Raw genomic sequence first — 27,258 nt, 5'->3', positions numbered from 1 at the left:
TTGATTATGTTGTGTCCATTGTTGTTCAATGCTTAGTCAGTGCAGGCTGCCCTGTGAGATCACCTGACACCGTGAGCTTCAACAAAGCATGACTTATACACTGACTTAATTACTTAGTATAAGCCTTATCTAGTTACATAGTCTATATTGAAATCCCCCAGCCCTACATGTAAAATTAGCAAAATATAGTATTAAGGTTTTTTTAAGACATATATTCCTATTTGGTTTAATTATATAGCACTGTAGTTCTTTAGTTATGCTGTACCTTTATGTAGTTTAAGTGTCATTATGTTACCCTAGTTGTGTAGTTGAGTTAATTTCCCCTTGTCTCAGTGTCTCCCCCCAGTGGTTGAAAGGAGAGCAGCTTCATTTTGCCTCTTGGCCTCTGCCTTGCTATGAGTCCCCCACCCCACCTAATCCCCTCAGGTCACATTTAGAGACTGATTATGATGAAACTCAACTGGAAGTCCTTCTCGTGTTTTAGTCCATCCGCCCTCTCTGAGGAGGGAGGCTACCTCTTCCAGTTTCATTCACACATCTTCATGCCGCATTCCACTACACGCCCGTGCTGTGCCTTTAGTGCCCTCCTGTGCTCCCTCCCTGGCCAAAAACCCCTCTCCGTCCATCTCTGCGCCTCCAGTATCCCTGTTTCCTCCCACAGTGGAGTTTGATCTTCGGACTCAGACTTGGGTCTTGTTCATTAACGCAGTAGAGCAGAACTATCTAAAAGTTTCTGACACGTTTCATGTTGTTTCCTCTAAGCAGTCTAGCTGACTGTGCATCGTTTTCCATCTGTGAGATAATGAATGTGATTGTTGTCATGTTTGGGTTCTATGGTCAGACTGTGCGTTGCCGTAACCCCTGACCCCTGCCGTTCCTTATCTGTTTCTTCGTGTGTGTTCATCATTCTGTGACACCTGCTTCCATGCTTGCTGATCTCAGTGTGTGTTCATACCGCCTGTTTCGCGTCTGTTTCCAATGTGGGTTCTCGCTGCTTGTATCCTTACTGTTGACATGGTTGTCTTGGGGTCCATCCAATCCCCATCCCTCTGGTTTAACCCAGTGCTACTTGGTTTGTGTTCTCTCATGGTGACGTTGATCTTGTGACTCATTTTGATTGGTGCCATGTCTGTGTCTGTCATGATTGAGTGGTATCTGATTGGATCATACTGTACATACACATTACATTGACTGGGCTTTTGGGATATCCTGTTCAAGGGAATGCTAACATCTTGTGTGTCAGTTGTCTTATGGTGCTTTCGGGGGTTGACAGACCTTTGTTGTCTTTACCCACAACTGCGCTGTTGTCTAAAACTACGTTGTGTTACTTAGTTGTCTAACACTGTGTTGTGATAGGAGACCATGTTGTTAGTGATAGTCTGTCACTGTGTCTGTCATTCTGTGTTAACACTTAATGTGACAACATTGTTTTATAACTGTCAATATGTGGAACCTTCTGAATCTTGTCACTGTCTTACAAAACTAACCCTACCTCAATCTCTTTCCCTCTAGCAAACACAGTACCATCATGAGGCCGAAAATCCCACCCCCACTTCCCCCCAAGGTAGGACCACCGGGATATATCATACAGCATGCAGCATTTTGGAGCACGATCAAACAACCAAGACTACTATTTAGTGGAAAGGACCCTCGAGCAAAAATCAGTGTTGCATACATCAATATTTTCTCTCAAAGCTAATTCAAACTATTGACATTACATTTGTAAGATGGGCAGCAGAGACAAATTAGGAATAAAAGGGCAAGCATTAATCAACCTCTAGAGATTGTCTACCTTTCTGCTGTCTTTGTCTCTCTTACTCTCTGTCTCTGTGTCTCCTCTCCATTTTCTCCCACTCTCCCTCCAGCCCAAATCTATCTGTCCGCCCCAGGAGAGCCCGTCCCAGGGAGAGGATGATGTAGGCGGAGGGGGGACCATCAAGCGCTGCCCCGTACCCGAGAGCCCCGCCCGACCCGCCTCAAATGTACCCCCCCGCCCTCCACCCCCACGCCTGCCCCCCCACAGACGCAGTAGCCTAGGTAACGAGAGTACACAGAGCCAGGCTGGCTCAGAGCCCGAGGGGAATGATGCTGGGAGCTTTAGGCATTTCTGGGAGTGGCTTCATGCCCCACACACGGAAGAGGAGTTGGAAGATGTGTTGGAGGAGGAGGAGGAAGAAGAGAGTAAGGCCGGCCGATTGGTAGCCCCGTAGACGTCACTCCTCCCTGATTGGTTGTTAGTCCCATCAATCAGCGTCTGTAGTGTCTCGCACCTTCTCTCTCTCCCTCGCTCCCCCTTTCCTCTGTCTGTCTGTCTCTCTGTCTGTGGATGTGTACAGTTCCTTCGGAAAGTATTCAGACCCCTTGTCCTTTTCCACATTTTGTTACGTTACAGACTGTATTAAATGTATTAAATTAAATAAAAATCCTCAGCAGGCTACACACAATACCCCATAATGACAAAGGGAAAACAGGTTTTTAGAAATGTTTGCAAATTTGTTAAAAAGATACCTTATTTAAGTATTCAGACCCTTTGCTATGAGACTCGAAATTGAGCTCAGGTGCATCCTGTTTCCATTGATCATCCTTGATGTTTCTACAACTTGATTGCAGTCCACCTGCGGTAAATTCAATTGATTGGACATGATTTGTAAAGGCACACACCTGTCTATATAAAGGCCCCATAGTTGACAGTGCATGTCAGAGCAGAAACCAAGCCATGTCCATAGAGCTCCTAGACAGGATTGTGCCGAGGCACAGATATGGGGAAGGGTACCAAAAAATGTCTGCAGCATTGAAGGACCCCAAGAACATAGTGGCCTCCATCATTCTTAAATGGAAGAAGTTTGGAACCACCAAGACTATTCCTAGAGCTGGCCACCGGTCAAACTGAGCAATCAAGGGAGAAGGGCCTTGGTCAGGAGGTGACCAAGAACCCGATGGACACTCTGACAGAGCTCCAGAGTTTCTCTGTAGAGATGGTTGTCCTTCCGGAAGGTTCTTCTATCTCTGCAGCAGTTCACCAATCAGGCCTTTGTGGTAGAGTGGCCAGACGGAAGCCACTCCTCAGTAAAAGGCACATGACAGCCCGCTTCGAGTTTGCCTAAAAGCCAAGCGTCACATCTGGAGGTAACCAGGCACCATCCCTACGGTGAAGTATGGTGGTGGCAGCATCATGCTGTGGGGATGTTTTTCTGAGGCAGGGACTGTGAAACTAATAACGATCGAGGCAAAGATGAACGGAGCAAAGTACAGAGAAAACCTGCTCCAGAGCACTCAGGACATCAGACTGCGACGAAGATTCACCTTCCAACAGGACAACGACCCAAAGCACACAGCCAAGACAACGCAGGAGTGGCTTCGGGACAAGTCTCTGAATGTCCTTGAGTGGCCCAGCCAGAGCCCAGACTTGAACCCGATCGAACATCTCTGGCGAGACCTGAAAATATCTGTGCAGCAACACTCTCCATCCAACCTGACAGACCTCCCCAAATACAGGTGTGCCAAGTTTGTAGCGTCATACCCAAGAAGAGTCGAGGCTGTAATCGCTGCCAAACGTGCTTCAACAAAGTACTGAGTAAGGGTCTGAATACTTATGTACATTTTATGTGATTTTTCAGTTTATTTTTACAAATTTGCACACAAAAAATACAAAAATAGAGTTTTTGCTTTGTCATTATGGGGTATTGTGTGTAGATTGATGAGGGGGGGGAAACAATTTAATACATTTTAGAATATGGCTGTAACGTAACAAAATGTGGAGAAAGTCAAGAGCTCTGAATACTTTCTGAGTGCAGTGTTGTGTTGCTGCAGTCATGTGACTTTGTCTGTAACCAATCTCCTGCCTCCTCTCTCCCATTGTTGATATCACATGTTGTCCATGATCAATCCAAATGTAATGGAACTCTCAGCTCAGTGTGTTAGCATGATCGAATCATTTAGTTTGAGAGATGTCCCACTCTTGTAATCCTAACCAAATATATTCCATTAATACTGACTAGTAGTAATTCGATTTTAGCATATGTGTGTACGTCTCAGTAGAACACTCACACCATTGAGCTACTTCAGGCAGCCCAATTCTGAGCTTTTTCCACTCATTTGTCTTTTGACCTCAGACTGCTCTTTTGCTTATAATTGGGCTAAAGATCCGAATTAGACTGCCTGTGTAAATGCCGCTTTAATCTAATGCGTGTGAAATACCACACACACACACACACACACACACACACACACACACACAGAGTCATGCACACACTCACCGAGGTAAGTGTAATAAACATGTCTCCTGCTGCAGGTAATGGATTGAGCTCTCACCAGAATGGAGAGAAGGACAGTGCTGCAGAGAGGCAGTCCACCATGCCCCCTAGTGTCCCCATACGGAAAGACAAGAAGGACATTCCTGTAATGCCACCAGATCCCACACACTCTCTCTATTAACACTGACATTTCAATACATTCCTTTCACACTCGGGCATCACCATACTGATTATTATTAAAGCCAGTAAACCATTTATCTAAATCGAATGTGGACCAGTGATCATTGACCTTATGTGTCTCTCTGTATGCATCTCCTCCCCCTCTTTTCAGAAGCCAATCAGTAATGGTCTCCCACCCACACCCAAGGTCCATGTGAGTATGATGCCGCCTTTACAGACACGCCTACTTACTGAAACATTATGAATCCAAGTCAACTATGGTGTTGACCTCTAAAATGGAGCTTTCAAAACAAGACATTTCAAGAAAAGATTACTATTGTGTTTGGCTTCCCTCTAACTGTCCAACCGCCATCGTTCCTGCTCCTCAGATGGGGGCCTGTTTCTCCAAGGTGTTCAACGGCTGCCCGTTGAAAATCCACTGTGCCACATCCTGGATCAACCCAGACACCAGAGGTAGGGCACTGGGAAAACAACGTAGCCTATCAGTGACTTGGGTGTCACTTTTTACAGCTTTATTGTTAGGACTTATTGGATGAATCATTGCCATGATGATGATTTTGATTAAAGGGATACTTCAGGATTTTGGCAATGAAGTACTTTATCTACTTCCCCAGAGTCCGATGGGTACCAACTCATGGATACTGTTTTTATTTAGGCATCCAGTATGAAGGAAGTTAGAGGTACTTTTGCGAGTCAATGCTAAGTAACATTAGCACAATGACTGGAAGTCTCTAGTATCTACTAGCATGCTAGCAGTTACCATGGGCTTCTAACGCTAGTTAGCAATTGTGCTGATGCTCGTCATAAACTTCCTTTAAGCTGCACGCAGAGACATGTTTTTATCCACGAGTTCATCTATGTCTGGGAAAGTAGATAAAGGCCTTCATTGTCAAAATCCTGAAGTATCCCGTTAACACGACTAATTGGCTCTTTGTTTTGTCTTTGTTTCAGACCAATATTTGATATTTGGTGCTGAGGAGGGGATCTACACTTTGAACCTGAATGAACTGCACGAGACGTCAATGGAGCAGGTTTGTTCTCTTCCCTTCTGGGTGAAGAAACATCTCACAGCTCACAATGCTTTTTTTTCCCTCAATGGAGGATTCTGAATGTTGTATTCAAATCTTCATTGGCTCTCTCAATCTCCTTCTGTCCCCAGCTCTTTCCCCGGCGTTGCACTTGGCTTTATGTTATGAACAACTGCTTGCTCTCTATATCTGGTAAGACTAACTTGGACCTATAGTGTCTTACTTTGATGTTCGTTCTGTATTTATGAATGGTTTTGCAGTAGTAGGGGTAATGTGCTGCTCTGACATTTTGACATTTCTCTGACATAAAGGTACACATTTAAGAGGCACTTCAAAACTTTTACTCTGGAAAATTGAGGCAGGAATTTCTCTGTTTAGATGATGTCTGCCCTTTCCCCAAAAAGATCATCTTGCCCTGTAACATGTGTTTTGGAAGCGACCTTTTATTTTATTTTTGGGGTCATAAATTGCCTTTTTAAAGGTTTAGAACTCCAGCTGAAAATACATTTTGTTATTGCTGCAGGAAAAGCCTCCCAGCTCTACTCTCATAATGTAGCTGGTCTGTTCGAGCATGCCCGGCAAATGCAGAAGCTACCCATGGCCATTCCTACACACAAACTCCCGGACAAGATGATTCCACGGTAGGATATGTGAAGTATTTTCATTCATTTGGGTTTGAACTTGGGGTGTTTATCGGGATACATATAAAACCGAGTTCTGTCCCTTATGATCCTTGTAGGAAGTTTGCCGTATCTAATAAGATTCCAGACACAAAAGGTTGCCAAAAGTGCTGCGTAGGTGAGTGCTCAGGAAGGTGGATTACCCTTACGAATCTGTGCACACACTACCAGAAGTCGCTTTGGATAAACGCGTCTGCTAAATGGCATATATTATCCACATTCTTGACTTACAGGTACAATTAAATAAGAGAAGTTGAGGATAGTTCAGAATAATGCATAATGCATAATAAGACATATTGATAGAGTATAGCTCAGAGTTCAAAGACCGATTGTGAGAGACGTTGAATGTGTTTGTTTGTGTGCAGTGAGGAACCCATACAGCGGTCACAAGTACCTGTGTGGAGCGTTCCAGTCCAGTGTGGTTCTGCTGGAGTGGGTGGAGCCCATGCAGAAGTTCATGCTCATCAAGGTCAGTCAGTGTTTGGGTCAGTTCAGGTCATTCTGGGGCAGATTGACTGAGGATGACTAATGGGATATAATGGACCCTATCTGGCTTGGATAACCAAATGCAGTCCTATTCAGGCTGCTTATTAGATTGGCTAAAGTAGCGTGAGAACATTGCTTGTCTTTCTGGTGTGTAACAGCATGCTAAATCTATCTCCTTTGGTCTCTCCTGTAGAACATCGACTTCCCCCTGCCCTGTCCTCTGGAGGTGTTTGAGATGCTGGTGGTACCAGAGCAGCAGTACCCTCTCATCTGTGTGGCTGTCAGCAAGGGCACCGAGATCAGCCAAGTGGTCCGCTTCGGAACGGTCAACCCCAACTCAACATCCTCCTGGTTCACAGAGGCTGGTCAGTGGAAGGTGGTCGTCACAGCGATGATGATGATGGTCTTCATTAGGGCGATGATTGTTTCTAATGAGTTGTTTTTCTGTCCCCTCAGATACGCCCCAGACGTGTGTCATCCACGTCACCCAGTTGGAGAGGGACACCATATTAGTTTGTCTCGACAGTCAGTTTTACCTCCCGGCAACAACTTGACTAACCCAAATAATCATTTTATTCTCAAATGAGACATTCCAGCTTCTGCATAAGTAAATGAAACCATTAACTACTTTCTCTGCTCAGGGTGTATAAAGATCGTGAACCTACAGGGAAGGTTGAAGTCCAGCAGGAAGTTGTCTGCTGAGCTGACGTTTAACTTCCAGATCGAGGCGATAGGTACGTTTCCATAACCACGGCATTCACACTTCTCTAGACGCTAGAGACAGACAGACAGACAGACACACTATAGACACAGGCAGACACACTATAGACACAGGCAAACACACTATAGACAGACACACTATACTATAAACGCACACTGTACTATAGACTGCACTATACCCAAAGACACCAAAGACTGGGTCCTGTGGTGCTGAAGACATATTTTTCCATCTGTGTGTACGTCTCTACGCAGAAAGATAATTCGATGTCCTAAGAATGTTTTTTATGTGAAGCATTTCTCAGCTCGTATCCGTGCCTTTTGTGGTCAGTCTAACATCCACGCGTCTTTGCAGTGTGTCTCCAAGATAGTGTTCTGGCGTTTTGGAGGCATGGTATGCAAGGGCGGAGTTTCAAGACCAATGAGGTAAGTGGAGGACGTGTAGGTGGGTGGCTGTCTGAGAGGAGTGGTTTGTTTGTGTACACTAGAGGGTGACTTTCCTCTGTCATGTCCCGGTCCTGTTTATAACAACAATGATCCTGTTGTATGTGTTTCAATATGATCTTAAATTATACTTTGTCTTTCGGCACCCCAGATCACCCAGGAGATCTCTGATAACACACGGATCTTCAGACTGCTGGGATCTGACAGGTGAGTACTGTAAGAGGGTCCAAGATGCTCAAGGTCACCTTACCTGACACACACACACACACACACAGACTTACATACTTTGACCCCTTTCACTTTTACACTCGCAATGATATTTTTTAGAAATGTTCTCTTTTAGATATTTCACTTTTACATTGGCGATAACATTAACATGGATGTCGCCATGATGCCCAGTTTGTTTTCAAATGAGCTGCTTCAGTAGTATAGAACCCTGATCGCCTGAAGTCTTTGGTGTTGGTTGTGTTAGTTGTTGGTTGTATGCATGCTTGCTTGTCTCTTAATTGCTTGTTTGATTTTGTGAATGAAGAAACTCTCAGCACGACAGTTCAGGGCAGGAGGGAGCCGCCAGTCTGCCCAGGTATACTCACTTCTCCCTGGGTCACACCAGGTCTCATCTAGCCTACAGACTCTCTGATCTATGGATGTCCCCTGAGGGGACCCTTGTTTTCATTCTGCCTGTATGAGTGTGTGGGTTGGTTTTCTGTTTTCTTGGGTCAGTAACTACTTTGTTACAGCACGTTGACCCTATTCACATGATGGAATTTGTCTATGGGGCTTGAGTATGCTATAAGTAGGATCTGGTGTGTGTTGGGGGGTGTGGGGTCTGTTGGTGTGAAATAGTTTTTTTCTGTGTGTGAGGCTTACATCCTTAACCCCCTGGTCCCCTCTAGGACCATATACTTTCACAGTGTGAGTCTGATCTGAACTTGCCCCCACTGTGTTTCAGAGTGGTGGTGCTGGAAAGCAGGCCGACAGACAACCCCACAGCACCGAGCAACCTCTACATCCTGGCTGGACACGAGAACAGCTACTGATCAAACCGCACAGCATCCTGGGAACACAAGTCACTACAGACACAGACACTACAGACACAGACACTACAGACACAGACACATACAGACACTAGAGACATACAGACACTAGAGACATACAGACACTAGAGACATACATACAGACACTAGAGACATACATACAGACACTAGAGACATACAGACAGACACTAGAGACATACAGACAGACACTAGAGACATACAGACAGACACTAGAGACATACAGACAGACACTAGAGACATACAGACAGACACTAGAGACATACAGACAGACACTAGAGACAGACAGACAGACACTAGAGACAGACAGACAGACACTAGAGACAGACAGACAGACACTAGAGACAGACAGACAGACACTAGAGACAGACAGACAGACACTAGAGACAGACACTAGAGACAGACTAGAGACAGACAGACAGACACTAGAGACAGACAGACAGACACTAGAGACAGACAGACAGACACTAGAGACATACAGACAGACACTAGAGACATACAGACAGACACTAGAGACAGACAGACAGACACTAGAGACAGACAGACAGACACTAGAGACAGACAGACAGACACTAGAGACAGACAGACACTAGAGACAGACAGACAGACACTAGAGACAGACACTCAGACAGACAGACACTAGAGACAGACACTCAGACAGACACTAGAGGCAGACAGACACTAGAGGCAGGCAGACGCACACTAGAGGCAGGCAGACGCACACTAGAGGCAGGCAGACGCACACTAGAGGCAGGCAGACGCACACTAGAGGCAGGCAGACGCACACTAGAGGCAGGCAGACGCACACTAGAGGCAGGCAGACGCACACTAGAGGCAGGCAGACGCACACTAGAGGCAGGCAGACGCACACTAGAGGCAGGCAGACGCACACTAGAGGCAGGCAGACGCACACTAGAGGCAGGCAGACGCACACTAGAGGCAGGCAGACGCACACTAGAGGCAGGCAGACGCACACTAGAGGCAGGCAGACGCACACTAGAGGCAGGCAGACTCACACTAGAGGCAGGCAGACGCACAGACAGACAGACAGACACTAGAGACAGACAGACACTAGAGACAGACAGACAGACAGACACTAGATACACAGACAGACACTAGAGACAGACAGACCGACACTAGAGGCAGACACTCAGACAGACAGACACTCAGACAGACAGACACTCAGACAGACAGACACTCAGACAGACAGACACTCAGACAGACAGACACTCAGACAGACAGACAGACACTAGAGACAGACAGACAGACACTAGAGACAGACAGACCTAGAGGCAGACGCTAGAGACAGAACAACGCTAGAGACAGACAGACAGACAGACAGACGCTAGAGACAGACAGACGCTAGAGACAGACAGACGCTAGAGACAGACAGACACTAGAGACAAACAGACGCTAGAGACAGACAGACACTAGAGACAGACAGAGCGACAGACAGGCACTAGAGACAGACAGACAGACACTAGAGGCAGACAGACACTAGAGACAGACAGACAGACCTACAGGCAGACAATAGAGACAGACAGACAGACACTAGAAACAGACAGACTCTAGAGACAGACAGACAGACAGACAGACAGACAGACAGACAGACAGACAGACACTAGAGACAGACAGACAGACAGACACTAGAGACAGACAGACAGACAGACAGACAGACACTAGAGACAGACAGACAGACACTAGAGACAGACAGACCGACACTAGAGGCAGACAGACCGACACTAGAGGCAGACAGACCGACACTAGAGACAGACAGACCGACACTAGAGGCAGACACTCAGACAGACAGACACTCATACAGACAGACACTCAGACAGACAGACAGACACTGGAGGCAGACACTCAGACAGACAGACACTGGAGGCAGACAGACACTAGAGACAGACAGACAGACACTAGAGACAGACAGACAGACGCTAGAGACAGACAGACAGACGCTAGAGACAGACAGACAGACGCTAGAGACAGACAGACAGACGCTAGAGACAGACAGACAGACGCTAGAGACAGACAGACAGACAGACGCTAGAGACAGACAGGCGCTAGAGACAGACAGGCGCTAGAGACAGACGCTAGAGACAGACACACACCCACTATAGACAGACACACACACTATACTATAGACAGACAGACACACTATACTATAGACAGACAGACACACTATACTATAGACAGACAGACACACTATACTATAGACAGACAGACACACTATACTATAGACAGACAGACACACTATACTATAGACAGACAGACACACTATACTATAGACAGACAGACACACTATACTATAGACAGACAGACACACTATACTATAGACAGACAGACACAATTACACACTATAGACACAGACACACTTACACACTATAGACAGACAGACACACTTACACACTATAGACAGACAGACACACTTACACACTATAGACAGACAGACACACATACACACTATAGACAGACAGACACACTATAGACACAGACAGACACAATATAGATGGACTATAGACACACTATAGACTATAGACAGACTATAGACAGACTATAGACAGCCTATCGACAGACAGACTATAGACACTACTGCTTTAGCTTCACAGAAGACAGATCCTTCAAGCGTCCGCTTCCAAATGGCCTTTTACTTCCTTGAACACCTTTATTTATTGTGGCAGGTAACAAACACCTGGATGACTTCTATATGATTTCAACCACTGCTAGCATCTCAGCTCACACCACACAAGTGCTTAATTGACCTGTATTTAATTGTTGTAAATATAAATGTAGTATTTTTTTGCAGAAAGGTACCCTGGCTACTCTGGGGTTGTACACTAAAGACTGGTCATGTAGATACGTGTGCATAGGTATTCTGTACAGTTATAAAGATTTTAAGGGGTGGGGGGGGGGGACAGTTTGAGCACTAAAAAGGACTTCCTGTTTTTTGATCATGTGATCAGGGACAGGATTTGAAGCCCCCTCTCTGAGGTTTGGCTAAGTCTGAGCAACAAGGAAGTACCACTATACTGGTAATGTCATTCTGCACGCATCGTCAGCCCAAATGTGGGAACTTCCTTTCTGGTTTGCTTTGAGAAATGTCTAATGGGAGATCTACAGTTTTCATTCTTAGCTTCCACTTGTAACTCTATGAGGTGAACATTCATTTCAAACGGTTTTAATTGCAGGCTTACTTCCCAGCTTAGTTGTATGCTTTTTTAATACTGTGGAATCACTGGTGTTAAAATCTGCACAAAAAGATATTTAAAAAAAGGAAATGTGTCGCTGTATGTAACTGTATGTGTGTGTGTAAACTTAAACATGCATATGTTCTCACAAGCTGTGACACAGGGGTTACATTAGATGAGTCAAGTTCTTCTAGAACACTCACTGAACTTGTTTTGAAATACTTTGAGATCGTGGAGGGTGAAATGTCAAAGGTGAAATACCAAAACAGGCTCCAGTGATGCTGTTGTTTTAATCACCAGGGTTTCATCATGTTGTAATTCTCAATGTCAATATCGATCATATACACTATAGTCAAATGGCCAAGAACTAAACATTCCTTACTGTAGGGCTCAGTGAAGATGTTTAAAAAATATGAATGTTACATGTTTTTATGTAATGCCAAAATATGTTCTCAATTTATGGCCAAAATTTGTTGGGTGTCTCTACCTCGTGTTAGAACAAAAGGAAACGAGTTGTGTAGAAGGAAACAAGTTAAAACACTACAAAATTCATGTTGGTTTTAATTTACACAGTAAACATGTGTAATGATTATGGACAAACTAACTTCCTTTATGCTGCATTATCATTTTCATATTGCAATGCACATTATTACATGTATATACTGTAAAATAAAATTGGTTGGTTTTACATACTGTATAATTGCCTATATTTTGTTTCCAATGTGTAACAGATTTATGAAACGGGTTAACACATTAAAAGAAGGAACTGAAGGCTGTTGTCTGTCGTACAGAAATATGATGGAAATGTTGAATCTGTTTCACATTTTATGGTTTGCAAGCATTGTAGATAAGTACCTATATTTTTCAAAGGGAAGTAATTGCTAAGCAGGCAATATGATTTGTGAGTTTTTCAGAAATACGTATTGGTTATTGGTTGGCGACTATTGATTACAACGTGGACTTTTCTTATGTTGTTTAATTGTCTTGTCACAATTTCATTTATAAAAAATAAAAAAATAACTTCACATTAAAAATCAACATTTTATTTTGATTTGAGGGGGAGATATTTATTCCAATCATCTTGATGGAAAATTATAGATCTTTACCTACATTATTGCAGTTCATGAGTATACAGTATTATACAAAATATATTATCTCCATGGATATTGAGGAGACCTCTAAAATGGAAAAACTAGTACTAATTCAAAAACAAATACTTAACCTATACAGTATTTTTACAGTAGTTATATAGGAAAGGAGTATGTCAGTCTGATTTGCTCAATATTCCAGTTTCATATTGCATATCAGTGTATGTGTGTCTATATAGCCTATCATTTTGCTTAGAAGTGTGTGTGCGTTATCAAGGCACCTATTTGAAGCCTTTCTCAGACCACTTAATTTGTTGTGCGGTTCTAGTCACACTTCACACAGCAGTCCCACGGTCGATGCCTAGGTGGGCGACTCCTGGGGTATTGCCTGCCTCAGTGGAGTTCTGGCTTTCTGGCTTCTCTTTGTCCTTGTCTTTCTCTCCTCCCCCCGACCTAGAGGACACAGTATATATATATATATATATATATATATATATATATATATATATATATATATATATGAGGTTACTGCACTGCTACTGGATACACCGTACAGCATTACTGGAGTAATTCCAGCATGTATTTGACAAGTTTTGTTTCTTCCTAGCTCCTGTAAATGAATGGTGCTGTAAAGTGCCCTTGATACAAGAGGAGAGATGTTCACAGCACGACCTGTCAGACGAACATTGTCTCTATCGAAACTTCAAAAATTCTATTAAAGCTTTCAAACCTTATTTGTGGCATACAAATACATTTTTCTACGTAAACACCAAATGGAAATTGGTTTAGTGGTGAGTGGACGGTTTGTTAGTCGTTTTTAAAAAAACATTTTTTTTACTGACATTGTCAAATAAAGTGTAGGATGATGTTGGCTTTCTGAATTTGATACTGCCAATAATGTTCTGTTTTTGGTCAGCATTTCCAGCATATATTACTTTTTCTTGAAGAGCTTCTTGAAGGAGCTCCTGAATCCTCCCTTCTCCTGTTTCCGGCTCCTCTCACTGAACGGGGTGTGGTTATTCCCCTCAGCCTTCCATCTTGGCTCCTCCCCCCAGGGTAGGCTCCCAGAATCCTACGTAAAGGAGTAACATTTGTTGTAAATACACTCAGTGGCCTGTAATAATATCACACATATAGTACATAGTCACAAATGGCCCCCAAACTGAAACACTCAAACCTCCCAGCAGGCCAAGGTACTCTCACATTCTAGTCTATGGCTGATCAGCCCTCTTCCATCTAAAAAAATAAACAATAACCTTAGGGCGCCTCATAAACTCAACCTCATTGCTTGATAACTGTGGCCTTCATCTATCCACTCCCTGATGCGCACCTTGTTGTGGTGGTTATGTAGCTCCTCTTCAGTGACTCCTATCTGTCTCTCTGGCTCTGCCTTTTGCTGCGGGGGGCTGATGGGGCTGTTGTTGCTGCTCTGGCTCTTGCTGCTGCGTGGGTGATATTTATTACTGGACTGCCTCTCCAGCTTGGTGTGTTGGTGGGCCCCGTTGCCCCTTAGGTGGTCAGAGAGATATCCGGGGCCACTATCCCCACTCACAGTGCTGTCCAGCTGCAACCCGTTCAGGGACTTGCTCTTACGCTGATCGGCCTGCAGGGGGCGGTGGTGGTGAACTCGCATCATTCCGGCCTCGTCTGGAGACACGCACCCCCGACCAGGCAGCTGCTTGTACCCACTCTCCCGGCTGCCCCTGTTGTAGACCTCACGGACGGCCTGGTGGCTCTTAGGGTAGCGCACAAAGGCAATGTCGATGCTAGAGTCAGAGGAAGCGCTGGAGCATTGGTCAAACATGGACATGTTGTGAAGAGATGAGTTTGTGTCCTCATACAGCCCCTCCAAGCCCGGGGCATCCCCAGGGAGAAGGAACTCCCCCAGGGCATCGGCCATGGCTGAGCCTGGGGGCAGCCGTTTGCCGGGCAGCCGCTCTGATGACCCGATCTCAGGAATGCTCTGCAGGCATGGGGCTTTGAGGCGAGGGTCGGTGTCAGGGGAGAAAAACGGGATGGCAGAGTCAGAGTGGTGGGCCTCGCTCTCCCAGTCCTGAAAGCGTCTAGACTGGATCTGCTCCAGGAGCCTCTGCTTGCTGCGTTTCACCTGGTTGGCATGCTCTCTGTGAGGGGAGAGGGGGAGGCTGTCAGTGGGACAGACGGAGTTAGTGCATGAAGAAATGCATGAAGGACTGACTGATAATATGAATGTCTGAGTGTAGTCAGAACGAACTTACAGTATTGCATTGCTGCTGGGGTAAGGAGAACCCATCTCATTGGCTTGCATAACGTTACCACAGTCCACGTTTTTGAAGAACTGCTTCATAGTTGACCTGCAACAAGAAAATAACTATATTTAGCCCCGTAAGGAGCTTCTTTATATGGCCACATTCACAGCAGAATGTCTGAAATATACCATCACAGTTCACTGTCCTCAGACCCGTTAATCTGTACCCTGTTCCCCATGTGCACATGCTTACCAAAACACCAAATCTGAGCCTGGATCAGATGCTGACCTCTTGAGCTCCTTGCGGTTGTGCAGGAGCAGCTCTTGGTTGTGCTGCAGTAGGTGGGCGTACTGGGCAGTGAAGGCACTGAACTGCTGGATGCACAGCAGCAGCAGGTAGTAGTCAGGGTGCTCTGCATCCGTCTGCTTCAACAGGGTCTGAAACCAAACCAGACCACACAGGGACGCTACGGACTCATGTGAACCAAGCACTAACCAGTCACCGCTCTAATCTCAGTTAACACAGAACTAAAGTCTTGCATAATTGGTGAGATGTTTGATGAAGTTCTGGGTCCATGCATGTTAAGATAAGAGATGAAGAGCTGCTAGAATGAGAAGTAGAACTGGAACAAGGACCACCAGCCTCTCTCTTTGCAAGTCTATGGGCTGAATGCTAACTCCTGTAAAATCGTGATTTGTCTAAATAACCAGTGACGAAAAACCTAAGCACCAGAACTGTTGCTGCTCGTTAGCTATCGGTGCCCAATAGTATAAAGACAGATCTACGGTACCATTTAAGTTTACGTAGTTTGCCCACAAGACAGTATCACCACTCTGATTTAAGATACTCTGATGGTGAAGTCCGCTCTTTTATAAATACCTATGTTGGGTTGGTGGTGTACTGGATGTGTGTATCAGAGTGTCATGGAGGGGAAAGAGCCTAACCTGCAGCAGCAGAAGGTACTCAGGGATCCTCTGTACTGGCTGGAGGAGCAGAGTGTGGAGAGAGGGGTGTGTCTCATCCCCCATGATGTCACCCTGGAACATCAGACAGTCAATCAGAGAAGAGACAGTCAGTTGACTTAAGTCTCCACAGAAATCATGTGAAATCAATTGTCCGGAAAGGTTATCCTGTAATAAAGGCTGTGTGAGTATAATGTCATAAAACTAAGTCATAATAAACTTCACTCCGGTCTACTTGTCATGTGCTCTTTGTTAATTGAAAGAGATTTACTCAACAATTTCCTGAAGTAACCCTTTCCTTCTGGATAACTGCACTATTGAGACTACTCTGCGGGTAGCTCTGTGAGGGTAGCTTTGTGCGGGTAGCTCTCTGCGGTGGTTGTGGTCAACACTGCCTGGTTGTTCAGTGTTCCTAATTTACCTCAAACAGGCCGGCAGCTTTTAGTGAGGTGGTGGTTAACATGCTGACCACAGACAGACATTCAGGCAGCTCCTTAAGATACGACACGTAGAAATCCAGGAAATCACTCTAGAAGACCGGCAAGATGGAGAATTAGAGACAGACAGACAGACAGTCAGACAGACAGTCAGTCATTGAAACTCAGTAGATAGTGTCACAGTCTAGAGTCTAGACAGGCAGAGAAATGACCAGTAACATAAACAGAGCAATACAATATATCCCCCCCCCCAAATCCCCACATCTCTCCCGAGTATCACATGTGGTCTTGTGATAAATTTGAAGTGCTCCACATGTGACACTGTGACTGGTGAGAAGAGGCACTGAGTCACAGCCTTCCCCCTGGAGAGTCTCATCTGGGGCCCCTAACTCCTAGTCCAACCATTTAACTAATTTCCATCTTTCAATCAGTCCCACCCACTTAAACACACATTGGTCCTAATACAATTATCACCTAATAGGCTGGATACTGTATGTTAGAGGTTATGTAGTTATGTGAGGGGTTATGTAGTTATGTGAGGGGTTGTGTAGTTGGCAGGCTGCCTGTGACACCATAACTATAGCCCTGAGTTTCTCTGGGTCAGGTTAGGAAAACTCAGGGCCCCTTGCCATGACTTCATGGGTAATTTGTGTCTATGAAAGGTTTGTACCTCTTTGCTGGTGAGCCTCATGAATACATCTCCCATGATGCCCTGCCACTGGCACTTGAGGACCCTCTCCTGCAGGGTGTGGAGAAGCTCCAGGTGTTGCTGGATGAGGAAGCGTAGAGAACTGGGGAACGGCCTGGAGAGAGAAAGAGGAGATCGATATAACACACATCACATTACACTGCAAGGAGAGCGGTACAGAACAGAGCAACATATGGAGTGGTTTAAAAGACAGGAGGCCAGTTATATTCTATGGTAATGGAGAGAGTGTTGAGAAGGAGAGAGGCCAACATTGATGTGGGAAAACAGAGTGGAAATACACACAGTCCAGGAAGTGGTGGTGGTTGACAAAGGCACAAACAGAACTGGAGAATGAGAATGGATGGATGAAAGAGAGGGAAAAAGATATGGATAACTACACAAAGAGACAAAGGAGAGGACAGAGTTGAAATTATGGAATTGAGAAATGCATTCAAATATTACGGTGTTAGTAGACAGATTACTGAGGTAAATGGACCAATGTTTTTGTTGTAATAGCAGTGTTAGTAACAGTCATAGCATGCTAATAGTAGCAGTAATTTATATTTTGTTGTATTCATGGTTGAACTGTGAGTGACAGACTCTCTGCCACCGGGCACTCCCCCAATACTTACAAACAAATACATGAACTCACACACATCAGTGAGCAGAAAGACAACAGTTTCACCAAAAAAACGTTATGACTCATTGCTCTTACGGGTGTTAATTGAGATTAACCAGATGAAGAGACACACTCCAAAGGTCAGAGGTTATTAATGAGGGAAAGGGAAAAAGTTGAGTATACAGTAACTAGGGGAGAGCTCTCTGAAAGTTGAAAATGTAGTGCTCAGATGTCTCTGTGAACTCCAGATAAACAGGGATTACATTAAGTCAGATCTCTGTGGAGTCCTTTAAAAAGCCTCTGCTTGCCTGAATGGCTGTGTTGTTCAATAGATTAATTTCCTTTCCTCGCTTTTATAATGTCCTCCTTCTGACTGTAATTAGATCGGTATCTCCTGTTTAAGCCCCTGTGTCAATGAGTGCTTGTCTGTGTGCCAAAGACGAGGGTAATCTTTGTTATATTTATGAACCGAACCAAGGTCAATGTTGAGAAAACAGTTATAACTTCCTCTGCTTTCATGAGTCATAGTGAACTATTAAACCCTAAACCCCAAATCTGAATTCATAGTGCACTATTAAAACCTCTTAAGGATCAAACGCTTTTTTCCATTTTCACCTAAAATGACACCCAAATCGAACTGCCTGTAGCTCAGGACCTGAAGTAAGGATATGCATATTCTTGATACCATTTGAAAGGAAACATTTTGAAGTTTGTGGAAATGTGAAATTAATGTAGGAGAATATAACACATTAGATCTGGTAAAAGACAATACAAAGATACATCATCTTTGAAATGCAAGAGAAAGGCCACAATGTATTATTCCAGTTTAGACACAAATTAGATTTAGACTGATCCAATGAACCATTGCAATGAACCATTCAAAATGTTGTATCAAGTCTGCCCAAATGTGCCTAATTGGTTTATTGATACATTTTCAAGTTCATATCTGTGCACTCTCCTCAAACAATAGCATGGTATTCCTTCACTGTAATAGCTACTGTAAATTGGACAGTTAGATTGGTGCAGTTAGATTAACAAGAAGTTAAGCTTTCTGCCCATATCAGATATGTCCTGGGAAATGTTCTTGTTACTTACAAACTCATGCTAATTACATTAGCGCACGTTAGCTCAACCGTCCCGTGGGGGGGTGGCGATCCCGTAGAGGTTAATTGGCTCTTATGAATCTCAAACATATGTAAAACCGGTCTGGTGGCTCTGCTGTTTTGAACTTGAACAAAACAGTTCAGACAGTGTTGCTACCTGATCTTATGTAAAATGTGTAAATAATACCCATCAGTGGTACAGTACCGTTTGTCTTTAGTGTGGAGGGCCTCTGAGCTGTTGAAGGTGATGTTGGCTTTCAGCAGCAGAGACAGGTATGACACATAGACCCTTTCTGACTCCAACAGCTCCAGGGCAGCAACTTGCCTCTTACCTGACGCACAAACACACACAAACACACACACACAAAGTGAAAAAGAAGCACCACACTCACATACTTTTTACACCGCTGTGACCTACAGTATTAAATGGGAATTTGTCTATTGACTGCTAAATAATTTTACGTAGGGCTCCCTAAAATAACAAGGGAATAAGTCACTGACATGTGTAACGGCATCGGTGATGTCACTCACCGTTCTCTGGGACGCTCTGTGCATCCGTATCGTCTCGGCTCTCTTTCCTTTCTCTCCACACTGGAGACTTAGACTGAGCTCTCTGGGGCTGGCCACTGGCTGCGTCCTGCTCTGAGTTAGAGGCTGCACCACACAGTACACACATGGAGCAAACACAAGCATTTGCCAGTCGATTCCATTGTCTTTCATGTGCTGTAAACATCCCTATACAGCCCCCAGGTATTTGAGTCAGTTGAGGCAAGTACGTTCAATGACTTTCATGAACAGGTCTTTAAGGACCAGCTAGTCAGTATAATCAATGACACATACAGGACCGGTTATGAATGTCTGTCCCTCAGAGGCATAACTCACTCTGTGTGGAGGCTGTGCTCATCTGTGGAGAGCAGCTGGGCAGGCTGGCAAAGTAATGCTGGATGACATTGAGCTCTGTCTGGTTGGAGAGACACCCATGGCCCTCCCCAATGCAGTCCCCTTTGGAGCTTTTCCTGACAAAACCAAGGGGAAGTAACAGAGAGTGGTGAGTTCACGTCAGGTGATGATGCAATGTGTGTCTGTGAATGTTCATGCATGTAACGTGTGTCAGTGTCACGTACCTCTGTTGAACGGACAGGATCTCTCTGCCGGTCTCTGATTGGAGGAGCTCCAGGCCTTTCTGTAGCTCTTTCTGTCTGCTGGTAACCTCTTTGATCTGGGATAAAGCACCGCTCAAGTCCTCCTGAACACAACCACGACACACAGCACAATCCCATCACTACAATATCTAGCTACGTTCACAATACATGTGCCACAGAGTAACATAATTGTAATACTTAGGCATCCTGCTAGAATTGCTAGAGACGGTTACTGGTTTGACTGTAGTCCACCGTAGACGACTTTACAAGCGTTTCGCCACACCCGCAATAAAATATGCTAAATATGTGTGTGACCAATAACATTTGATTTGATACTATGAGAAGAATGATAACCAAGGAACATATTTCGTATCAGATATCAGTGAGGTTTGTTCAAGTCATGTGGGAAGTGGGGTACCTTAAATGTGTTGAGGGAGTTCCTGATTCCCATGATCCTGTCATCCACTTCGCTCTGCTGGCCCTGAGCCCTCTCCTCCAGACCTCTGCCCCTCTGCTGCAGCACAGACACGTCCTGTAACACTCCCTGCAGCCCCGTACGCAGCTCCACCACCAAGGCCTGCAGCTGGAACACCAGAGGTTAAGGGTCAGAGGTTAGGGGTTAGGATGTAACAACAGTTACTACATCGATGGTTGTTTGTGACCTTACTAATGTCTCCAGAATGTTCAGAACACACTGTAACTACATTGGTTCTGTATGTGGGGGTGAATAAATTACTTGGAGAAATGAGCAGCTGTTTTGACAAGGAAAAGATAGAGGGGAAAAGGAAGGTTAAGAGAAGGAAGATGGGGAAAGAAGATAAAAACAGATGGGTGAAGGTGAGAGTGCTGGGGTATAAGATGTCAGAGAACCAGGACAGAAAAGGAGAATAGACACGGGAGTTGAGAGTTAACGGAGACTGACGGTGAGCCTATTTGAACATTTCTGTGTCATTTGAACATCCTGGAGATCGCTGCTCTCCCCATGCAGTCCTCACCAGCAGCTTCCTGTCCTGTAGTGTACTGTCTGTGAATCTCTCACTGCAGCCATGTGTGGCCCAGCAGTTACCCTTCCAGAGGTCAGCGAGGTCACAGCTCATTTTGGCAACAGGGTTTGTTTCCAACAAGGCTCTCCACTGAGTCACATTATTCTCTTTATCTTCATTATTGTGCTGTTGTTTGGAGAGTGTCCCAATTTCTCCTTTTTGCCCTCCCGTTAGAGGCAAGCTTTTTTCTGTCTCTAGTGTAGCGGCCGTTCTTAGGATGTGGAGATTTATTGAATTTAGTCTGCAGAGATAAGTGAATCAGCTCATGTGAACAGACAGGGATTCAGGCTGCTGCCTGCCCCTCTCAGTTCCTCTCCTTCCGTCCTCTCTCCTCTTCTCTCCTCTCCACTTTAGTCCTCTTCACTCCTCCCCCTTTACGCCTCTCCTCCACTCTCCTCTCCTTTCCTCTCCTCTTCACTCCTCTCATCTACTCTCCTCTCATCTCCTCTTCACTCCTCTCGTCCTCTCTCCTTCACCCCTCTCATGTACTCTCCTCTCCTCTCCCCTCCTCTCTTCTAGTCTGTGGATCAATCATGTGAAAGTCATCAGGCTGCAGATTCAAGATGGCTGCTGCCCTTCTTTACAGATGTACAGATCTTATAAGTGTACAATACCTTGTCTCTGCTCACTACTTTAGACTGCGTAGCACTACATACATAACACATACAGTTGAAGTCGGAAGTTTACACTTAGGGTGGAGTCATTAAAACTTGTTTTTCAACCACTCCACAAAGTTCTTGTTAACAAACTATAGTTTTGGCAAGTCGGTTAGGACATCTACTTTGTGCATGACACAAGTAATTTTTCCAACAATTGTTTATAGACAGATTATTTCACTTATTATTCACTGTAACACAATTCCAGTGGGTCAGAAGTTTACATACACTAAGTTGACTGTGACTTTAAACAGCTTGGAAAATTCCAGAAAATGATGTCATCGCTTTAGAAGCTTCTGATAGGCTAATTGACATAATTTGAGTCAATTGGAGGTGTACCTGTGGATGTATTTCAAGGCCTACGTTCAAACTCAGTGTCTCTTTGCTTGACATCATGGGAAAATCAAAAGAAATCAGCCAAGACCTCAGGAAAGAAATTGTAGACCTCCACAAGTCTGGTTCATCCTTGATAACAATTTCCAAATGCCTGAAGGTACCACGTTCATCTGTACAAACAATAGTACGCAAGCATAAACACCATGGGACCACGCAGCCGTCATACCGCTCAGGAAGGAGACGTGTTCTGTCCTAGAGATGAATGTACTTTGGTGCGAAAAGTACAAATCAATCCCAAAACAACAGCAAAGGACCTTGTGAAGATGCTGGAGGAAACAGGTACAAAAGTGTCTATATCCACAGTAAAACGAGTCCTATATTGACATAATCTGAAAAGCCGCTCAGCAAGGAAGAAGCCCAAAACTGCCATAAAAAAAGCCAGACCACGGTTTGCAACTGCACATGAGGACAAAGATCATACTTTTTGGAGAAATGTCCTCTGGTCTGATGAAACAAAAATAGAACTGTTTGGCCATAATGACCATCGTTATGTTTGGAGGAAAAATGTGGAGGCTTGCAAGCCGAAGAACACCATCCCAACCGTGAAGCACGGGGGTGGCAGCATCATGTTGTGGGGGTGCTTTGCTGCAGGAGGGTCTGGTCCACTTCACAAAAAAGATGGCTTCATGAGGAACGAAAATTCTGTGGATATATCGAAGCAACATCTCAAGACCTCAGTTAGGAAGTTAAAGCTTGGTCGCAAATGGGTCTTCCAAATGGACAATGACCCCAAGCACACTTCCAAAGTTGTGGCAAAATGGCTTAAGGACAACAAAGTCAAGGTATTGGAGTGGCCATCACAAAGCCCTGACCTCAATCCTTTAGAAAATTTGTGGGCAGAACTGAAAAAGTGTGTGCAAGCAAGGAGGCCTTCAAACCTGACTCAGTTACACCAGCTCTGTCAGGAGGAATGGGCCAAAATTCCCCCAACTTATTGTGGGAAGCTTGTGGAAGGCTAACTGAAACATTTGTTAAGTTAAACAATTTAAAGGCAATGCTACCAAATACTAATTGAGTGTATGTTAACTTCTGACCCACTGGGAACGTGATGAAATAAATAAATCCTGAAATAAATCATTCTCTCTACTATTATTCTAATATTTCACATTCTTAAAATAAAGTGGTGACCCTAACTGACCTAAAACAGGGAATCTTTACTGGGATTAAATGTCAGGAATTGTGAAAAACTGAGTTTAAATGTATTTAGCTAAGGTGTTTGTAAACTTCCGACTTCAACTGTACCTAATAGCAATGCAACACTGTCAGTGTATTGAATTGTACTTTACAGCTTTCCCGTACTGTTACGATATTTGATATCTATTTAGCACGGTGTTAGAACATACTGTATACTAGTCCATTGATATATAGTACAAGTCAACATTTTGGACTCACCTACTCATTCAAGGGTTTTTCTTTATTTTTACTATTTTCTACATTGTAGAATAATAGTGTAGACATCAAAACTATGAAAGGACACATATGGAATCATGTAGTAACCAAAAAAGTGTTAAACAAATCAAAATATATTTTAGGTTCTTCAAAGTAGACACCCTTTGCCTTGATGACAGCTTTGTACACTCTTGGCATTCTCTCAACCAGCTTTATGAGGAATTATTTTCCAACAGTCTTGAAGGAGTTCCCACATGTGCTGAACACTTTTTAGTTGCTTTTCCTTCACTCTGTGGTCCAACTCATCTCAAACCATCTCAATTGGGTTGAGATCGGGTGATTATGAACGCATCAGACCAAAGGGCATATTTCCACCGTCTAATATCCGTTGCTCGTGTTTCTTGGCCTAAACAAGTCTGTTTTTCTTACTGGTGACCTTTAGTAGTGGTTTCTTTGCAGCATCTCCTCTGAACAGTTGATGTTGGGAAGCATTTATTTGGGCTGCAATCTGAGGTGTAGTTAACTCTAATGAGCTTATCCTCTGCAGCAACTCTGGGTCTTCCTCTCTTGTGGCGGTCCTCATGAGGGCCAGTTTCATCACAGTGCTTGATGTTTTTTGCAACTGCTCTTGAAGAAACTTACTTTAAGATGTCTTAAAGTCATTTTCCGGATTGACTGACCTTCACGTGTTAAAGTAATGATGGACTGTCATTTCTCTTTGCTAATTTGAGCTGTTCTTGCCATGATATGGACTTGGTATGTTACCAAATAGGGCTATCTTCTGTATACCACCCCTACCTTGTCACAACACAACTGATTGGCTGAAACACATTAAAAAGGAAAGACATTTCACAAATTAACTTTTAACAAGGCATACGTGTTAATTAAAATGCCTTCCAGGTGACCTCATTAAGCTGGTTGAGAGAATGCCAAGAGTGTGCAAGCTTTCATCAAGGCAAAGGGTGGCTATTTGATGAATCTCAAATATAAAATAACACTTATTTGGGTACTACATGATTCCACACGTGTTATTTCCTAGTTTTGATGTCTTCACTATTATTCTACCATATAGAAAATAGTAAAAATAAAGAACAACTCTTGAATGAGTAGGTGTGTCCAAACTTTTGACTGGTACTGTACATATAAAGATTAGAGACAGGCCATAGTCAAAGCTATTTCTGTTTCTCTGGCAGTGTTTATTCAGATCCCCATTAGCTTTTGCAGAAGCAGCAGCTACTCTTCCTGGGGTCCACAGAAAACACAAAACATAACAAGTAACAGAATACTGATAGACAAGGGCAGTCACACAAATATTAAATACACCCATATGCAAACAATACAATGTAGTGTCGATCCTACATACTCTTCATAGGCAGCAGTGTCTCTTGCAAGGGGGGTGACTATAGAGCGGGTTACCTGAGCAATCTCCAGGTTGGCCTCCTCCATTTCCTGGTCTTGTTCTAGGAGTCAAGAACATCAGTTAATCACACATTGTTATGGACTTACAGTAGCTCCCTGTCACTCACACATCACTATGGAGATCATCCTCAGTTACTCAGACACAAACCATTCTTTGGGGATATATATGAGAATAGACTGTGACAAAGGCAAATAATGTAGTCATGTGGGATGTTCAACACAACGTCTCTCTATTCAGCCTATGCACAGTAAATCATGTTCCAGTAAAACCACTACAAGTTACCCAAACACTGAAATACTACATGAATTGGTAAGGTAGAAAAGGCTCTGTGTCATAAGACAATAAAACAGTTGTGCCATAATGGAAATACCCTACTGTATTAAGAGTCTGTTTCTGTTCAAATACCAAATGTCCAAACTACGAGCAGCATCGCGAAGGTCATTTTAAATGTCTGCTTGTCATGCATTATGCATTTGAGCTTGTGCTGGAATGACATATTCTGAGCAGTAATACTGCAAAGCTCCTGAAAGAAGAACACTGTAGATTAAAATTCACGACAACCAATGTACAAGTCAAATGTAAGTATTTCCAATGGTTGTATCATACTTAAGAGTCAGTACCCAGATAGCATGTTCTGAGAACCATATGGTACCAACTGTTGCAATAACTGTCCATCAACAACTTGCTTCATAAAAACTGTTAAGTTGGCCAAGTAACTAGTTCAAAAGACATACAACAATAATTGTTACTCACAGCACACCAAAGATATTTATCAACAACAGTGTTTTACTGTAGCATCTCTCTGAACTTTGTGACTACCGCCAAATCAGAAAAACAGAACCATCAACCATATTGGTGATACCTGTAACGTAGGTATAGAAGCAGAATTTACCATCTGACTTGCCGTTTTCCATGGTTCCTGTGCCCACTTGCCTAGTCAACAAACAGGGTTGTGTAGTATTTTCTGTCCTCCTCCTGAACACTGGCCTGCGATCCGTCGCTCTAAACCATGAGTCTGATGATCCTCCACACAAAAAGGGCCCTTGTGGAATGATGGCGGGAGAGGTCCAACAGAGAGAGAGAGAGAGAGAGAGAAGAAAGAGAGGGATAGAGCTAGAGGGCTTTTGACAGTCCTTCATGAGGAGAAAATTGGACAGCTGATTCGATTTCCCCTTACCCTGAAAGTCACATTTTGTAGGAAAGATAACTAAAACAGAGCTGTGACAAGATTTGGTCTGCTCAGGACAGTGACATGCAATAGGTAGTCAGGATATGGCTCTGTAATTCCATAAAATTATTTGGCCAAGTTTATTTAAAGACTGTGTATATGTTGTTGTTTGAAACAATGATACATGATGTGCTTCAATGTGTGTTGTGTGTTATGCTTGCAATTGAGTAGGCCTACTGCATGTGATGTTGTAGTGTATTTGCACATATATTTGTTTGTGTGTGTGTGTTTATGAGTCACTCATACACACACACAAGGATTCCCATTTCCCCAACGTTGTGTAAATCATGAGTGTGTCATTGGTGTCAGTCTTGCTAGTTGGGTGAACGTTTCTACTGTAGCTGGTAAGGTTATTATTCGTCAGTGTTATGTGAGTCACTGTGACTATGTGATGCCAGCGGGCACAGTTTCTCAGATCTCACACTCCCATTTCTCTGAATGTTGAATTCATGGTGGGTCACGCTTGGCTGATGTTATCTTACTCTGAAGGGAACACCATGCCAAGGTAGGAGCACATGCCACTCTTGGCCATTGCAACAATGCATTCCACATTCGGTCATATTCAAGTGAGCCTGTGACTTGTTGGAGGCCCACATGAGGGGTGATCTTGGACGAATACATTTACATCCATATTTGGTCTCTTACAGTACATGTATCCTTTAGCTGTCATTTCAGATATACAAGTACATTAATATGGCTCCTGTGCTACTGTCCAGGAGTTGACACCAATCATTCCAATCTCAGCTGGCTGCCCAGCTAGCACATAACGTTCTGAGAACCATATGTTTCTTAGAGCTTGGTGAGGTCGTGCATACAACCTTCCCACAA

General features: G+C 44.0%; 2 protein-coding genes across 37 annotated transcripts in view; one reads left to right on the top strand and one right to left on the bottom strand.

Moving 5' to 3' along the window:
* LOC110530293 (mitogen-activated protein kinase kinase kinase kinase 3) overlaps nucleotides 1-13,065 on the top strand; it is an 83,156-nt gene extending 70,091 nt beyond the window's left edge. For 10 of the 30 annotated variants that reach the window (XM_090183752.1, XM_090183745.1, XM_090183726.1 and 7 more), the window contains 17 exons: nucleotides 1,513-1,564; nucleotides 1,866-2,181; nucleotides 4,292-4,398; nucleotides 4,585-4,626; nucleotides 4,802-4,886; nucleotides 5,385-5,464; nucleotides 5,593-5,653; nucleotides 5,985-6,102; nucleotides 6,201-6,259; nucleotides 6,507-6,610; nucleotides 6,821-6,992; nucleotides 7,084-7,152; nucleotides 7,269-7,361; nucleotides 7,700-7,770; nucleotides 7,940-7,995; nucleotides 8,321-8,371; nucleotides 8,741-13,065. In XM_090183752.1, the coding sequence (XP_090039878.1) occupies nucleotides 1,513-1,564; nucleotides 1,866-2,181; nucleotides 4,292-4,398; nucleotides 4,585-4,626; nucleotides 4,802-4,886; nucleotides 5,385-5,464; nucleotides 5,593-5,653; nucleotides 5,985-6,102; nucleotides 6,201-6,259; nucleotides 6,507-6,610; nucleotides 6,821-6,992; nucleotides 7,084-7,152; nucleotides 7,269-7,361; nucleotides 7,700-7,770; nucleotides 7,940-7,995; nucleotides 8,321-8,371; nucleotides 8,741-8,828 (1,624 nt within the window). In that variant the 3' untranslated portion in view covers nucleotides 8,829-13,065. Of the gene's footprint in view, nucleotides 1-1,512; nucleotides 1,565-1,865; nucleotides 2,182-4,291; nucleotides 4,399-4,584; nucleotides 4,627-4,801; nucleotides 4,887-5,384; nucleotides 5,465-5,592; nucleotides 5,654-5,984; nucleotides 6,103-6,200; nucleotides 6,260-6,506; nucleotides 6,611-6,820; nucleotides 6,993-7,083; nucleotides 7,153-7,268; nucleotides 7,362-7,699; nucleotides 7,771-7,939; nucleotides 7,996-8,320 lie in introns of all 30 variants that reach the window. The other 20 variants (XM_090183796.1, XM_090183767.1, XM_090183772.1 and 17 more) reach the window with 6 other exon arrangements.
* A 6-nt stretch (nucleotides 13,066-13,071) lies between these two features.
* On the bottom strand, nucleotides 13,072-26,655 carry arhgef33 (Rho guanine nucleotide exchange factor 33). Of its 7 annotated transcripts, none has more exons than XM_090183866.1 (16): nucleotides 26,095-26,254; nucleotides 25,199-25,242; nucleotides 21,294-21,861; nucleotides 20,717-20,881; nucleotides 20,281-20,402; nucleotides 20,039-20,172; nucleotides 19,688-19,810; nucleotides 19,362-19,488; nucleotides 17,417-17,549; nucleotides 16,731-16,838; nucleotides 16,292-16,384; nucleotides 15,600-15,784; nucleotides 15,357-15,452; nucleotides 14,450-15,242; nucleotides 14,055-14,191; nucleotides 13,072-13,572 (listed from the first exon to the last, which is right to left on the bottom strand). In XM_090183866.1, the coding sequence occupies exons 3-16, from the start codon at nucleotides 21,393-21,395 to the stop codon at nucleotides 13,455-13,457; spliced, it is 2,436 nt and encodes an 811-aa protein (XP_090039992.1). In that variant the 5' UTR covers nucleotides 21,396-21,861; nucleotides 25,199-25,242; nucleotides 26,095-26,254; the 3' UTR covers nucleotides 13,072-13,454. The 7 variants fall into 7 exon arrangements, with proteins under 7 accessions (XP_090039992.1, XP_090039985.1, XP_021468874.3 ...); XM_090183859.1 differs by having other exon boundaries at nucleotides 14,450-15,263; nucleotides 26,095-26,249; XM_021613199.3 differs by lacking the exon at nucleotides 21,294-21,861 and having other exon boundaries at nucleotides 14,450-15,263; nucleotides 26,095-26,655.
* Nucleotides 26,656-27,258: the final 603 nt, after the last annotated feature.

This window comes from Oncorhynchus mykiss, chromosome 1, assembly GCF_057628025.1.
Source record: "Oncorhynchus mykiss isolate SJ-2025 chromosome 1, ASM5762802v1, whole genome shotgun sequence".
NCBI lineage: Eukaryota > Metazoa > Chordata > Actinopteri > Salmoniformes > Salmonidae > Oncorhynchus > Oncorhynchus mykiss.
The sequence above is the reverse complement of the archived record's forward strand: the minus strand, read 5'-3'. Positions and strand labels throughout refer to the sequence as shown.